Below are 14490 nucleotides of genomic sequence, written 5' to 3' on the forward strand. Positions count from 1 at the left end.
CTGCAGGTGAAGGTGCGCCTAGTAACCTCTTTGGTAACCGTCACGTTGTTAGCCATTTCAAGTGAAGAAGATAATAACCTTGGATACCCTGAAAAAATGGCATGCACATGAGAAATAATAATACTTCTTTTCTTTCTTCTTTTTTTTATATATCTTTTCTTTTCTTTTCTTTTTCTTTTTTTTTCTTTTCTTTTTTTTTTTGAAAGGTAAATATGCCATGATGTAAATGATGCAATGGAAGTTTCCCCACATAGGAGAAGTGTGTGTGGCCTCTGGATGAGATCGGACGTTGCAGGATCAAAGGTTCGGCATAGGCATAGTGAAACCATAAGAACACAAATCACCAACAGAACGGTCACCAACGGTACCTGTCATGTATATCCCACCCCACTCACAGGTGTAGTCTAGGTCAGGGTAGGTCAATGGCTTCCAGCGTTATCAGTTCTCCCGAAACACCATCATTGTCGCAAATACATGCCAACAACGGTATCTCATTTGAACCTCGACTGGTCGTGGGTCTCATGATCGCAATCAACAGAACCTGACATTCTGTTGGCGTCATGACTATCCACTCTATCCTAGGTATCCTATGTGTCACTCTGGCCTGGGTATTGGGCCTTTTACCTCATAAAACATCCCACCCAACCTGCAAAACAGAACAGAAGACCCCAAGGAACACAGAATATAATCCATATGCATGATGTGCAAACAGAAATAAACATGATATGCAAGCAGAAAAGTAAACATGCAAACATATATACAAGGTATAGACATAAAAACAAATAAACACCCAGTAAATAAACAAACAAACGCAGGCTAGGATCGACTCACTAAGGATGGACCAGCAACAGGTCTAGCAACATCCCCAGCAGAGTCGCCAGCTGTCGCACGCTCGCGAAAAATGAACAGAGTCGCCACCAATATATTTATCCCATAAGGGAAAGGAATATCAGAAAACCTAGAAAAGGAAGGAACAGGGTCTTGCGACCAGAGAATCAAGGTACGGGAGTCGGTTACGCAAGGGGAAGGTATTAGCACCCCTCACGCCCATCGTACTCGATGGTATCCACCTATGTTTGTTTCTATCTAAAGGGTGTCTAACTATGTCTATATCTAAATGCGAAATGAATGCAAAATGTAGGGAAAAGAAGAATTGTACTCGCACGGGCCCTACCCCGCTGCCTACGTATCCTTTTCAGGAATCAGAGTTACCGTAGCTCGGCTAAAGATTTTCTGTTTGTTTTTGTGTTTTTTAGTTGGGCGGAGTTAACGCTCGCGTTCTTGCACAAGGGGACAGCCTAGGATGCAATGGAACGGAGATAACGATGCCCTTAAGGAGAAGAAAGAGATTGGTTTGTGTCTTTTAGGGTAGATGAGTGATGAACAGTACCCAATACCGGGCCACTCACCGCTTTCTCTACTTTGCTTTAGTCTGAACCATTGTTAGATGTTTTGAAGTGTTTTTGGTTGTGTATTTTTTTAAGGGGATTTACTTCACGATTCGAATCACATAAAATGTATAATGATCGAGAAGCAGATTAGGGAATGAATCCCACTCACTTCCATCCCATTATGTAATGTTTGAGAAACAGATTAGAGAATGAATCTCACTCATTTCTCTCCCATTAATTAATGTTTGAGAAACAGATTAGGGAATGAATCCCACTCGTTTCTCTCCCATTAAGTAGTGACCGAGAAACAGATTAGGGAATGAATCCCACTCGTTTCTATGCCACTAAGTGATTGAGAAATAGATTAGGGAATGAATCCCACTCATTTCTCTACCACTTGCTTAATGTGATTCGCATCTTCCGTTTATTAATGTTTTAAAAGTTGAAAAGAAAAAGAATGCAATAGGGAACTAATCCTAAATTCTAATCTAAGTTGTCTATACAAGTCTAAATCCTAATGTTAACATGGGGTAGATAGAAGAAAATCAATATGCGACAAATAAAATCGAGAGCTATATCAAACAAACTATTATTCACAAACACACATATACCAATTGAATCTATGAAAGAAAATCGAGACCAAAATTATTTCTAAGTCTATTAACAGGTTTATTTACAAGTAGTAAACAAAACAAAACCTATTGTAAAAGATGATTTATTAAAGGTTTTAAAACAATTAAAGGAAAACAACAAAAACAAATCAATTATTTATTCACCCTAAACTATCTAAAAAATAGTTTTATGTATTTTTATTTGAGCTAAAAGGAATTATGAGCTAAAAATAAGAGCAAAACAAATATTAAAATGGAAATCTAATCTATACTGCAGGGGGTGTAAAAGCAATTATTAAAGGAATTAAAATCAAGTTAAAATGCTAAACAGGCCTGAACAGGGGTGTGCAAAAGTAAAACGTGATAAGGCCCAAAGGCATGAAGGGAGTGGTGCGCTAGTGATTTAGGGGTAAGGTCCAGCAATTGGCGTGGCCCAAAGCAGTAGAGGCCCAACGTTCACCAGCCTTCTTTCATTCATTCCACTTGTTTTTATTTTCTGCCTCATTATTACTGCATGTGAAATATTGTGACTATTATATGGTTCTTATTAAAACAAAATGTGACATGTGAACTATTATCAACCGGTGCATCTCATTTAAGTCACAAAACAGAATAAGGCCACGGACCAATCGGAAGCTAGCAACGCATCACCCAATCATTTGAATAAGACAAGGAAACCACAAAATACTGGGAAATAAGCCAACGTAATCATGCCACGTCACAAACGGAATCTGAACAACAAATGAAACTCAGATGCCGGAGCTCCGCCTCCGGTCATCTTCCTCAGCCGCGAGTATCGCCGGCGATAGCAAATCGCGCCCAGAAAATGAAAAGGATACTACCGGTCCACTCGGTTTTTTGCCCTGACTTCAGATCTGGCCTTAGATTTTCTCAAAACTATCTCTAATGTATGATCCGAGGCCAATCTAAAAACCCTAGGTTCATCAACATCATTAAAATCCCGTTTAAGTCTTAGCAGTGTGTTCATGATCAATCATTGAATTCAAACAAGTGATTCAGGCGAGCAAATACACACAATAACACGCAAACAAGATCAACCATAGAAATCAAAGTCTCACGCGCAGAACCACATTGAGCATGTTACTATGTGCTTCATCAACTAGTCTACATATGCTAAAAATTTCAAGAAACTTACTTGTTCGAAGCTTGGATCTTAGAGGCGAAGAAAATCTTGAGATGTAGTAGCAATCACAAACTCAGTCCTCCACTCTTGGAACCTTGCAGAAGAGAGAAACGTGATGGTGAAGCCTTCGATCTCGACCCACACAAGTGATGATGATGATGATGTTGTTCAGAGTTTGAGACTTGAGGAGATTACGAAGATCAATGAGGTTGCTTCAATGGTGGTGATGAAGGTTCGGTTATGGAAGCATGGTAGTAGAAAAGTTTGTTAGAGACTGTAACAAACTTTCTCTTGGAAGGTGAGTGAAGAGAAAGAGAAGAGAGAGAACCAGAAAGAAAGATTGAGGAGAGAGTTCTGAAAGTGAAGAAAGATGAGAGTGTGAGAGTATGAAAAAAAATGAGTGTGTGTGTGTTGTGGTTTGTGAAGTGTTGAGTTTATATAGTATGGAGTGTATGGGCTTTATGGTGTGGATGGTTGTAGTGTAGCATTCCCTTCAGGTGTTGATACTTAGTGAGCAAGCATGTGTAGCTATGGTAAATCTTTTGTGTGCCTTTTCAAATGCAGCGTGTGCATGGCTTTTTGTAGTAAATGATGACTTGGTGTATGTTGCAAATAAAGCTCAACCTTTCCTTGGTTCAACATGATCATGATGATGACTTTGTGAGCTTATATCTTCTTCCATGAGACACCATTTGTTTCAAACTTAAGACCAATGTGAAGAGGACGTATGGGGGAAGAGAATTGGTGTTGATGAGCCTTTGAGATAGGGTTTTTATCCCACTCAAAAATGCAATGAGACATGACAATGCATAACTGCCTTGTGCCCACGCATGTGCCCTACTCTTACTCAGTTCATATACGGTGTCCATATGCATGACTTTGGTGGCTTGTATCTTGGTCCACACATGTTCAAAATTAGTAATCTTGCGCTCACTAGGTAGAGGACATGGCAAAGAATGTCTTAGCATCTAACTTGTTCAAAATTGAGGCTTGTGGAGGAAGAAAAAGGCACTGACATTTGGCACACCATGTGTTTGCTGAAATGCATGCGTATGCCTTAAGAATCTGCCTTGGCTGCATGCAGTGTTTGGCCAGTGTTGGGATACAACTTTGAAAGCTTGTATCTCACTCAATATTTGTTCAATTATTCCAATTCTTGTTTCAATGGATAGAGGAGATGGCAAAGAAGAGAGTGATACCAAGTTTGCATTCATGGCACTTCTTTAGAGCTCTAAAAATGGCTGGAGATTTGGCATGTCATGTGTTTGTTAAAATGCCAGGTCATGACCTGACTTGTGACTTGGATTGTGACTTAGTTTGAATGGATTTTCAGTAACTTCAAACCACTTTATCTCTTCATACAAGCTTCAAATGAAAAAACTTCCAACTACAAAGTTGTTCTCCTCCGTGAGAGGAACAACTTTGATGTTGGAACTTTTCCCAAAAAATGCCATTTGACATGTGTAAATCAGTGCTGAAGTAGACTGCTCATCATGATTCAAAGGATCAAAAAATTTTCTAAGTGTTGGAAACTTTCTATTTTTGTCAACTTTTTGTCAAACTCTCGATTTTATCCATTCTTCGACTTTTCTTGACTGATTTTCCACCAAAAGTCAATATTTGAATAATTCTTCTGATTTTGACCCAAAAGTCAATTGTTCCGATTTTTCCGACTATTGATGAAATTCCCGATTAAATCTCTTTCACTCACATCCAGTCGAACAAACACCTCCACAAGGTCAGCATGAGAAGTTTTCCACACATAGGGGCCATTCCCGATTAAATGTTGACCAGAAAGTCAACCGGTTGACTTTGGTCAAAGAAACCCTTATTTAAAGGACCAGACACTTTGCAAGCTTGTACTCTTCACTCAATGCCCTGATTTGAAGTAGAGAGAAACCCCAATCCCGGGGGACTTTCTTGAACATAGAACCACATGATTATACCCTCCTTATTCTCTGATCAAAACTCTTTGCAACAGAGCTTTCTCTTGCTAGCCTTTTGAATAGTACCAATGATATGAATGCATGAATGTGAGTTATGACCCAAGTAATGTATGTACATGAACCATAAGCCATATGAGTAGGGTAGGACAAATTTGGGGTATGACAAAATGCATAATTCTGCAACTACACCAATCCAAACAACAAAATTATGACAGTACCAAAACTAAACCATAACTCATGACTGACAGAACCATACATAACCTATACTCCAAAACCAAAAAACAACATACACTAGACCCGTAGCTTGCTCAGATGGCCGCCGAAGACGCAGCTCTACGATTACTCCGGCAAGGACAAATTTTGCAAAACATCACCTGCAACATGATGCACCAATACATGCGAAAACATTATACCATGGCTCTCGACATATTCAACACATCATCGGAAAACGTCGCACAAGAAGACAGCATCTTAGAAAAAAACTAAACTCCCCAAACTGCAACAATATCTATAGCTACTGATTCTCCACTTCCGCAGTTTCCGACTCCGCCAGCGTTTCTGACAAAACCAGATTATCCATCATTCAAACCCAGACAAGCATGCAGATATACAGTCTAATCTTTGTCCAAACTGACATACAAACCTGCACATTCAATACAAGAGTCATAACCACATATACATACATTCACTTGAGACTACCACCACAAAAGCCAAAACAGTACAGATTTTGTCGCGAATATTGTTTGCTATGAGGTGAGAAATTGAAGGAAAAATATAGTGAATATTGGAGAATTTGAATTTCAAGCAGTACCATTTAGTGATTGTACAATGAATGAATGTATGAATTAATATTACAATTGTTGATACGACTGTGTCTACTTGCTAAGTAAACAGTATGATTAAAGACAAAATAAGACAAATTCATCAACACTACTGAGTTACTAACTGATTTGAAGGGATGCCGAACATAATATACTAAGAACACAATCTATCATTGTCACAATTTCCAATTTCACAATGCCAGCTGATCAAAATTGCAATTCATATAGAAACAACTTTTGTATCCTTTTAAGTTAAGGGAAATCATTTTACAACCTCCATACAAGTGTTCAAAGATGTATTACTAAATAGAACAAAAAATAGATTACCATTCAATGTGATACATCGACAAAAAATTCTATACATAGATTGTTGAATAGTAAATAAAGATGGACTTTACCGTGACAGATAAGCTCAAATCTTGGATGGCCAATCCATTTTTTGAGGTTTTCGTTCGATCCAGTGAAGTAGTTATTAGCAACAATGACTTGGTTAAAGATGTTGATTCTGACAAGGCCACAGTCATAATCATGTAACAAATTTCAGCAAACAGTTAGATTTGGAAAAGTATTTTCAAGACAAATTACAATAAATTGTTTAGTATATAATATCTGGATCTTACACTAATCATTAAACCATGATATCTCTAAAATGCAAAAGATATTAAATAAAGTGAGGAAACACCATGTTGGACAATTCATCGGTGGTTTTTCCACACTCGTTCTGCGGTGGTTGCTCGTCTTTGTTCGAATTCCACACCATGTTGGACAATTCATCAGAATGCTGTTGTTCGCCGTCGGTAATAGCTAGAGGAGGCGACTGAGAAGGTGTCGATGTCTCCGGCGATTAGAGTTGAGCTTGACCAAATTCTCTTGACATCGTACCTACTTATGTCAAATTTGGTCACATCACTTGTTCCTCTAAACTTGATTGCTGCAATATCATATGCTTCTGCAGCCTCCTCTTGTGTGCCTATAGAATAGAATTTGTTATATCATCTATTTGAGACGTTCGGTGACGGATCCAGATATGTTACATATTAAAAAAAGTCGTAACAAACGGGTTCAAATTAGCGAGGGAGGGTAAGAGAACTTACTAAATGTACCAAGATAGAAGTCTTTGTTTCCCGAAACCCGTCCGATTCGAGCCTGCCACCTTCCATGTTGACGGTGTCTGAAAAATTGGGACAAGAAGAAAAAGATAAACACTACTCAATAATTATTCATCTATTCATTAAAAAAAGCTGAATTTAATTACAGCAAGAAAATCACTTTAGGCCATACCTTATCACACCTCTATACACAGAAGCACCTCTTGAAAATCCACTGCTCTTCCTGTCCACTGCTCTTCCTTCTTCATTTGAATCACCACCCGTTATTGAATTTTAAGTTATTTACAAAACAAAAAACAACAGTACAACATATATGATGTAGATCAACACAATAGAAACCAGTACATCAAAACAAAGTTAAGCCTATTTTAGAAAAAACTCATCAACACAACAGCAACAGAAAGGAGTTATCATACTGCACAGCCAATATATTTCACAACTGAAACAGAAACGAAAACCAGAAGTAGAAATATCGTTTGGCAGATTTTCCGGTGAACTGTTGCCATCATCTTTTCTAGTATCAGCTTTTAGTTTTAGAGAAGACCACATCAAACTTCTAAAATCATAAACCTGCAAACAGCTAAATCATGTAACTCACTAAAAAAAAGTCCATGATTCAGAGCACCTGAGCATATCATACACCTAAACATCCGATAAATGTCGAGCATTACGACTTCTACCATGATTCAGAGCATCTGATGCTTTTCCAAAACCCTAATTTTATGCATCTTCATTTTTATAGGATTTCCAAAACCCTGATTTCGTGCATAGTTATCGAATTGGATTAGGGCTTCGTTATCAAAGTGTTACAGAGAGTATCATTACGGTTTGTAAAGAAGAAGAAGGAAGAAGAAGAGGAGGAAGAAGAGGGAGAAGAAGAATGAAATAGTTCCGGAGAGGGAATGAGAAAAAGGAAGACTGAGAGAATGAGAGAAAGGACAGAGAGAAGAAATTGAAATTTGAAGTTGAGATAATGACATACAGCTCAGCAAGAAAAGGGTATTATTTGTAAAAAAACCAAAAGACATGTTTTGCCCCAAAAAAATTAATTTAGACTAAGTTAATCAAAGGGTATTTTGGTGAAATCTAGAACAGTAAATTTTCTTATATTATAGATAATTTTAAAATATAAAATTAAACATTAATTAATTATTGTTATTATAAATTATTTATAACTTTAAAAGATAATTAATTTGAAAATTAACGCAAAATAAATAAATAATTTTTAAATTTTAAATATTTGAAATTAAAACTAAATTTCAAATTTTGATTTTTGCGAAAACACGGGTACTGATATGATATGAATTGATTTAAATATTGAACAATTACGGAAATAAGTTTACTATTGATTCAAATATTTTTATATACGAAAAACATTCTAAAAATCAATTTATTATCTCTTTTAAAAATAATACATTATTTTGGTTAAAATAATTAATAAATTATTTATTTTTTCTTTATTTCATCAAAATATCTTATTTCTTCAAATTTGTAAATAACTCAACAACTTAACGTACTCCACACATTATCATAACTAATATTAGTATTTTTATAACTTTATCCATTTTAATCAAAATTTAATATTTTATTAATACCTTTTATTTTCCTCAATCCAAATACGCCAAAACGAAGCGTACCTGTGCGAACGCACGGGTATCACACTAGTTTGATTTAAAAACATGTCCTTGGAAAAGTTGTCTTGTGAGTTATTAAATATTTGAATATACATTTAGTACTTTCTTTTCTTAAATTCACTAATTATATTCTTTTACTTTTGATCATACCGTTGAATTTTCAAAAAGAGATTTGGCACATCCTCGCATTCTTATATTTTTACACCCACAAAATAAATATTTTATTTCTTTTGACATTGACAAACTCATATATGTTGAGATCCCAAATTCAGACCCACATCCAATTAAACTACAGAGCTTTAGATATTCTTTTACCAAATAGTGATATGACTCTAAGTTAGCTAAATAATTTTGAGATCCTTTAATTCGCATATGATACTCTTTTGATATGTGATGAATCTTGGAATAATTTATGGAGTGTGAAGGCTATCCTTAGGGGCTTTGAGGTGGTTTCGGGTCTTCGGGTCAACTTGACCAAGAGCCGTTTGATTATGGTTAATTTGGATCCGGATTTTATCCAAGCGGCGGCTTCTTTTCTTAATTGTATTGTGGGTGCTACTTCCTTCACTTTTCTTGGTATATCGGTGGGGGTTAATCCTAGGAGGCGGGAGGTGTGGAAGCCAATTGTCGCAAGACTGAGGAATAGATTGGAGTCTTGGCAGAATAGACATTTGTCTATGGGGGAGGGTTTTTTTGTTAAACTCAGTTTTGTCAAGTATTCCGATTTATTTCTTTTCCTTCTACAAGGCGCCAAAAATCATCATTAGGGAAATTATTAAGCTTCAAAGGGTTTTTTTGTGGGGAGGAGTAGAGACCAAGAAGAAGATAAATTGGATAGCTTGGGACAAAGTGTGTTTGTCGAAGAAGGAGGGAGGGCTAGGAGTTAAACATTGCGGGAAGTTTAATTTGGCTTTACTTAGTAAGTGGAGGTGGAGGATGCTTAATGAGGAGAATTCTTTATGGACTAACCTTCTTTCTTGCAGGTACGGTGACATTAGGAGGACAATGCTTTCAGATTTGGTGATTCATAAAAGAAATATGGCTTCTCTCTGGTGGAAAGATGTTTGTTCTGTGGGATCAATGGGAAACAATCCGTTGGAAAACTGGTTTCCTTCATCTGTTGCTTGTAAACTTGGAAACGGAGAGGTTATTGATTTTTGGGCAGATCGGTGGGTGGGAGGATATCCTCTTCGCAACCGCTTTCCCTCTTTGTTTTCCCATGCAGAAGTTTCTTCCAAAAAGGTTAGCGACAACGGCTTTTGGAACAATGGTTCTTGGGTTTGGTCAATTAAATTTCATGAAGGCTTTTCTGTTGAGGATGAAGGGGAGTCCTTATTGGATTTGTTGAGACTTATTAATCCGATACAACCCGTGTTTGGAGTGTCGGATTTGTTTGTTTGGTGGAAAAATCCTAATGGTTTTTCGGTTAAGGCAATTTATGAGATGACTATGGAAGGTGATTCTTGGAGTCAAGGTTTGAATGAAAACGTCTCTAAGGAGTTATCTTCTTTATGGAAAACTAAGATTCCGAGTAAGGTGTCTATTTTCGGTTGGAGTTTAATTTTGAATAAGATTCCCACTAGGAAGAATTTGGCTTCTCGGGGTATTTTACTCGGTCCAGATAATTTGGTTTGTCCCTTGTGCTTATTGGCGGAGGAAGATACAAATCATCTTTTTGGGAGTTGTTCGGTTACTTTATGGTGGTGGAATAGCTTCTTGGATTGGCTTCGTATTGACGTCTTGGCAATTCGGGTAATTTCTTTGACCGTCTTATTGCTCTTAAGGCTTTTTGTAGGTCTCTTTTTGTAGTGAACACTAGATGGCTTATCGGTTTGGCTTTTTGTTGGAGTATTTGGTGTTGTAGGAATGAAATCCTCTTCAATGGGGGGGTGTTGGTCAATTTCGATATTATGGGGATGATTAAATTGTTATCTTGGGAGTGGGTTATCAATTTCTTTAAGGTGGGTGACAATCTAGTTTGGTCGGATTGGTGTGTTAATCCCGCATTTTGTATTGGGGTGGGCTAGTCTCTTGTTAGTTGGTGGGGGTGGTAGTTTTTTCCATCTACCTTTTCTTTGTATGCTTTTGGGTTAGCACCCCTTGTGCTCTTTTAATATAAGTCTCTTTGCTTATCAAAAAAAAAAGCTAAATAAAGTAAAGCTAATGCGTGAACCATCACGGGTGTCCTACCATTGTTTTAATTTGAGTTATCAAAATGGACTCGGCCCACCGAGTCGGCCCATAAGTCCAACAATTTAGTGTGGTTCGGGCCGCAAATACCTTAAAAAAATACGATCCTATCTTTTTGGGTCAGTCCATCGGGCCTATGTTTTTTATGGGTCAGGCCGGGCCAAGCGGACTTCGAGCTGGCCCACTAAAAAAAGATTTTGGTAAATTTTGAGAAAAAAATATTGAGATTGTGAATACAAGATTACAATCACAAAGATGTTTTTGATTCATGGCAAACTCAATAAGCATACAAGCAACAAGGTGGAAGCAGAAAACTCAAAGAAAAGCAAGCATTGATCACTCATGACAGAACAAGTTGATCTACCATGCATATAGGTCGACTCAACACAAGCCAAACAAGAAAAATGCAGAAAAGCAGCAGTTAGGTCGACCTACCATCAACCCAGGTCGACCTAAAATGGAGAAAAATCCATATACTTCTGCTAGGTCGACTCACACATCATCTAGGTCGACCTAAATTGATGAAATTTACATACCAGTCTGCTAGGTCGACCTACACAACAACTAGGTCGACCTAATCTGAGAAAATGTCCCCAGAATGCATTTGAAGAGGATTCTGGTCGACCTACTCCTTAAACAGGTCGACCTAACTGGGAGCAAAATTCTGCAAGCACTGCTAGGTCGACCTAAGCTCTACAAGAGGTCGACCTAACTGATCAAGAATGCCAAAAATTATGTTTCTCTCATCTCCAACTGTCAAGCTATCATATATATTGTCCAAGGTTCATTATTCAAAGCAACACCAACGACTGAAAGATACACAAACGCTTCTCATCTTCGTTCTTCATCATCTCCAACACAATTACACATAATCATTCTTGCGTTGCGGGTTAGTGATGAGTTCGATAACATCCATGGAACGGAATTGAAGATTCCTAGTGGGTGAAGGTCTGTGGGGTTTGTTGGTGAATAAAATCTGCGGGTTTTGTCCTCCACGACGGGTGGTTCTTGGGGGTTTTTATCAAGAGGCGTTCATTGAGGATTCGGCTGAGTGTAACGATTGAGGAACGGGGAGTTCAAGGAATCAAGACACTGCAGAAGGGAATCAAAGTGAAGCTCTTGGATAACCTTGATCTGACTCAAGATTAAGGGGGAAGAAGATTCAAAGGATCGACATAATTGGTTTATTGTTTATCGCTTTGTTATCTTCTTTGTATATACTACTTTCAACATTAATGAAAGATTGCCCAATTTCAATTTGGAATTGGGGGCAGACGTAGTCGTAGCGAGGACGATCGACGAACTGCCTAAACAAATATCGTGTTCTTGTCGCTTTTACTTTCTCATTTACGTTCTGTTCATATTTGGTTATAATAGCAAATTGATCAACGATTCGAGTGTTAAGATTGTGAATTAAGAACATATATAAACATCACAATCCATCACATATTGAATCACCGTCAATTTGATCATTATCACCAAGTGTTTGTATATTTGTTTCTATCACTTTTACTGCATTGCAAATATTGTCCATCATACAAGAAGTTAATCTGATTTTCAATAAGAGCAACGCTTTGATTCTGCAACATATACTCTTATCACTTATCTCAATTTTTCGACTGGTGTTAAACACATATACAATCGTTTCGATAGTGGTTCGGAATAGACGCGAGTCGATTCAGAATCACTTCCGCTGAAAAGTTGTTTAATTCCGAAAAACTGTGAACGATCTATTCACCCCCCCTCTAGATCCTAAGGCCAGCGTCTAACAAGTGGCATCAAGAGCTCTGGTTTAGTCCGTGCTACGTGAAACACTTATTGGAAAGATGGCTTCCGGACCTAAAGGGGCTCACAATAGAGCTCCAGTTTTCAACGGTGAAAACTATGGCTATTGGAAGGATTGTATGTGTGTCCACATCAATGCAATTGATAGGAACATCTGGACAGCTATTGTCAATGGTCCCTTTCAAATCACCATGACAAATGCAGCTGGTGCAGTTGTTCCAAAACCAGAAAACACTTGGGATGCTGAAGATGAAAAGAGATATGCATACGATTGGAAAGCGAGAAACATTCTAATCTCAGCTCTAGGAGTTGATGAATACTATCGCGTTTCCCATTGTAGATCAGCTAAAGCTATGTGGGACACATTGCAAGTTGCCCACGAGGGAACGGATGATGTCAAACTAGCTAGGATCAATACGTTAACTCAAGAGTTCGAACTCTTCCACATGGAAGATGGTGAATCCATCGAAAACATGCAGAAGAGATTCGTTCATCTGAAAAATCGGTTAAATTCTCTTGATAGACCTGTTTCCAATGCAGTTGCTACTAACAAAATCTTAAGATGTTTGAACAGTGAATGGCAACCCAAAGTTACAGCAATAAAGGAAGCAAATGATCTAAACACTTTAGACATCACAACTCTATTTGGTAAACTAGAGGAACATGAACAACACCTTAAATGCCTTGACATGCATGAGAAAAGGACAAAGAAAGAAAAGAACATGGAGAAAGAGGTAGAGAAGAAGTCAATAGCTCTAAAAGCTTCGAGCTCCTAGACCTCAAAACGAGAGCCAAAGGATAGTGACACAAGTGATGACGAAGACTCCGATGATGAGGAAATGGGACTGTTTGTGCGAAGATACAACAAATATCTAAAGAAAAATGGAGCAAAACATTCTAACAAAGGCTTGATCAACTATAGAAAGCAATCAAACATGTTCAAACAAGATGACGACAACAAGGGAAAAATCAAAGGTCTTTGCTTCAATTGTGGGAAAGCCGGTCACTACAAACCGGATTGTCCATACCTTAAGAAAGAAAAGGAGAAGAACCAAAGCAAAGGTCATAACAAATCTAAAAGAGCCTACATAGCATGGGAAAGTGATTCATCTAGTGAAAGCTCATCAAGCGATGAAGAAGAATCAGCAAACCTATGTTTCATGGCTCATCAACACAAGAAAAAGAAAGCTGTAAGTCATCTTAAACCTGAACTCGTAGATAAGGTATCTCATTCTCAACTAAAACTTGCTTTTGAAGAATTACATAGAGATGCAATTAAAGCTTTCAAACTTTTGGCCTCAAATAAGAAAATATTTTCATATCTTGAATCAAAAGTTGAGAAAACCGAAAAGGATATGGAAGCTTTAAAACAATCTATGCTAGACATTCAAAAGGATAAAGTTGAAATAGATCCTACATCATGGTTTGGTTGTGAGACATGTCACATTTGGCAAAAAGAAGTAAGAGATCTAAAAGCCAAGTTAGACAAGGCTCTACAACCAAAAGTAACTTTTGCGGTTGATCCAAATAAGTTCAAAAGATCGTATACTCCTTTATATAGTAAATAAACTTTTGTACCAAAAGTATCAACTAGCAAAACTCCATATTCTCATCATATTACCTGTCATTATTGTTGCAAAAAGGGACATACCATTGAAAAATGCAAATTTAGGAGAATTTTAGTTCCTAAAGGAGTATTTCAATGGTTGCCTAAGTGCAACAAATTGTGTACTCACTACCAAGGACCCAATGAAAATTGGGGACCTCCCTCTTTAAATTAATCTTGCAGGAAAAGTGTCTTGACATTGCCGAAAGGTTGTGGTTCCTTGATAGCGGATGTTCAAGACACATGACTGGAG

The 14490-nt window shown here is 37.6% G+C and overlaps 1 protein-coding gene and 1 long non-coding RNA gene across 2 annotated transcripts; one reads left to right on the top strand and one right to left on the bottom strand.

Moving 5' to 3' along the window:
* Positions 1 to 5285: 5285 nt before the first annotated feature.
* LOC131633772 (uncharacterized) lies at positions 5286 to 7940 on the bottom strand. The gene is made up of 5 exons (XR_009293394.1): positions 7195 to 7940; positions 7008 to 7084; positions 6596 to 6883; positions 6312 to 6418; positions 5286 to 5735 (listed from the first exon to the last, which is right to left on the bottom strand). It is a non-coding gene; the product is annotated as an uncharacterized LOC131633772 (long non-coding RNA).
* Positions 7941 to 9147: 1207 nt separating this feature from the next.
* On the top strand, positions 9148 to 10526 carry LOC131633769 (uncharacterized). The gene is made up of 3 exons (XM_058904459.1): positions 9148 to 9371; positions 9640 to 10408; positions 10521 to 10526. The coding sequence occupies exons 1-3, from the start codon at positions 9148 to 9150 to the stop codon at positions 10524 to 10526; spliced, it is 999 nt and encodes a 332-aa protein (XP_058760442.1).
* The last annotated feature ends 3964 nt before the right edge of the window (positions 10527 to 14490 follow it).

The sequence above is a fragment of the Vicia villosa genome, unplaced genomic scaffold (genome assembly GCF_029867415.1).
Source record: "Vicia villosa cultivar HV-30 ecotype Madison, WI unplaced genomic scaffold, Vvil1.0 ctg.001176F_1_1, whole genome shotgun sequence".
Lineage (NCBI taxonomy): Eukaryota > Viridiplantae > Streptophyta > Magnoliopsida > Fabales > Fabaceae > Vicia > Vicia villosa.

What these genes read in the sequence shown, in the direction of transcription:
- LOC131633769 (XM_058904459.1), top strand. Translation starts at nt 9,148, where the DNA reads ATGGTTAATTTGGATCCGGATTTTATCCAAGCGGCGGCTTCTTTTCTT. An exon ending in GTTAAACTCAGTTTTGTCAA is followed by an intron (nt 9,372 to 9,639) that starts GTATTCCGATTT and finishes TCTTTCTTGCAG; the next exon opens with GTACGGTGACATTAGGAGGA.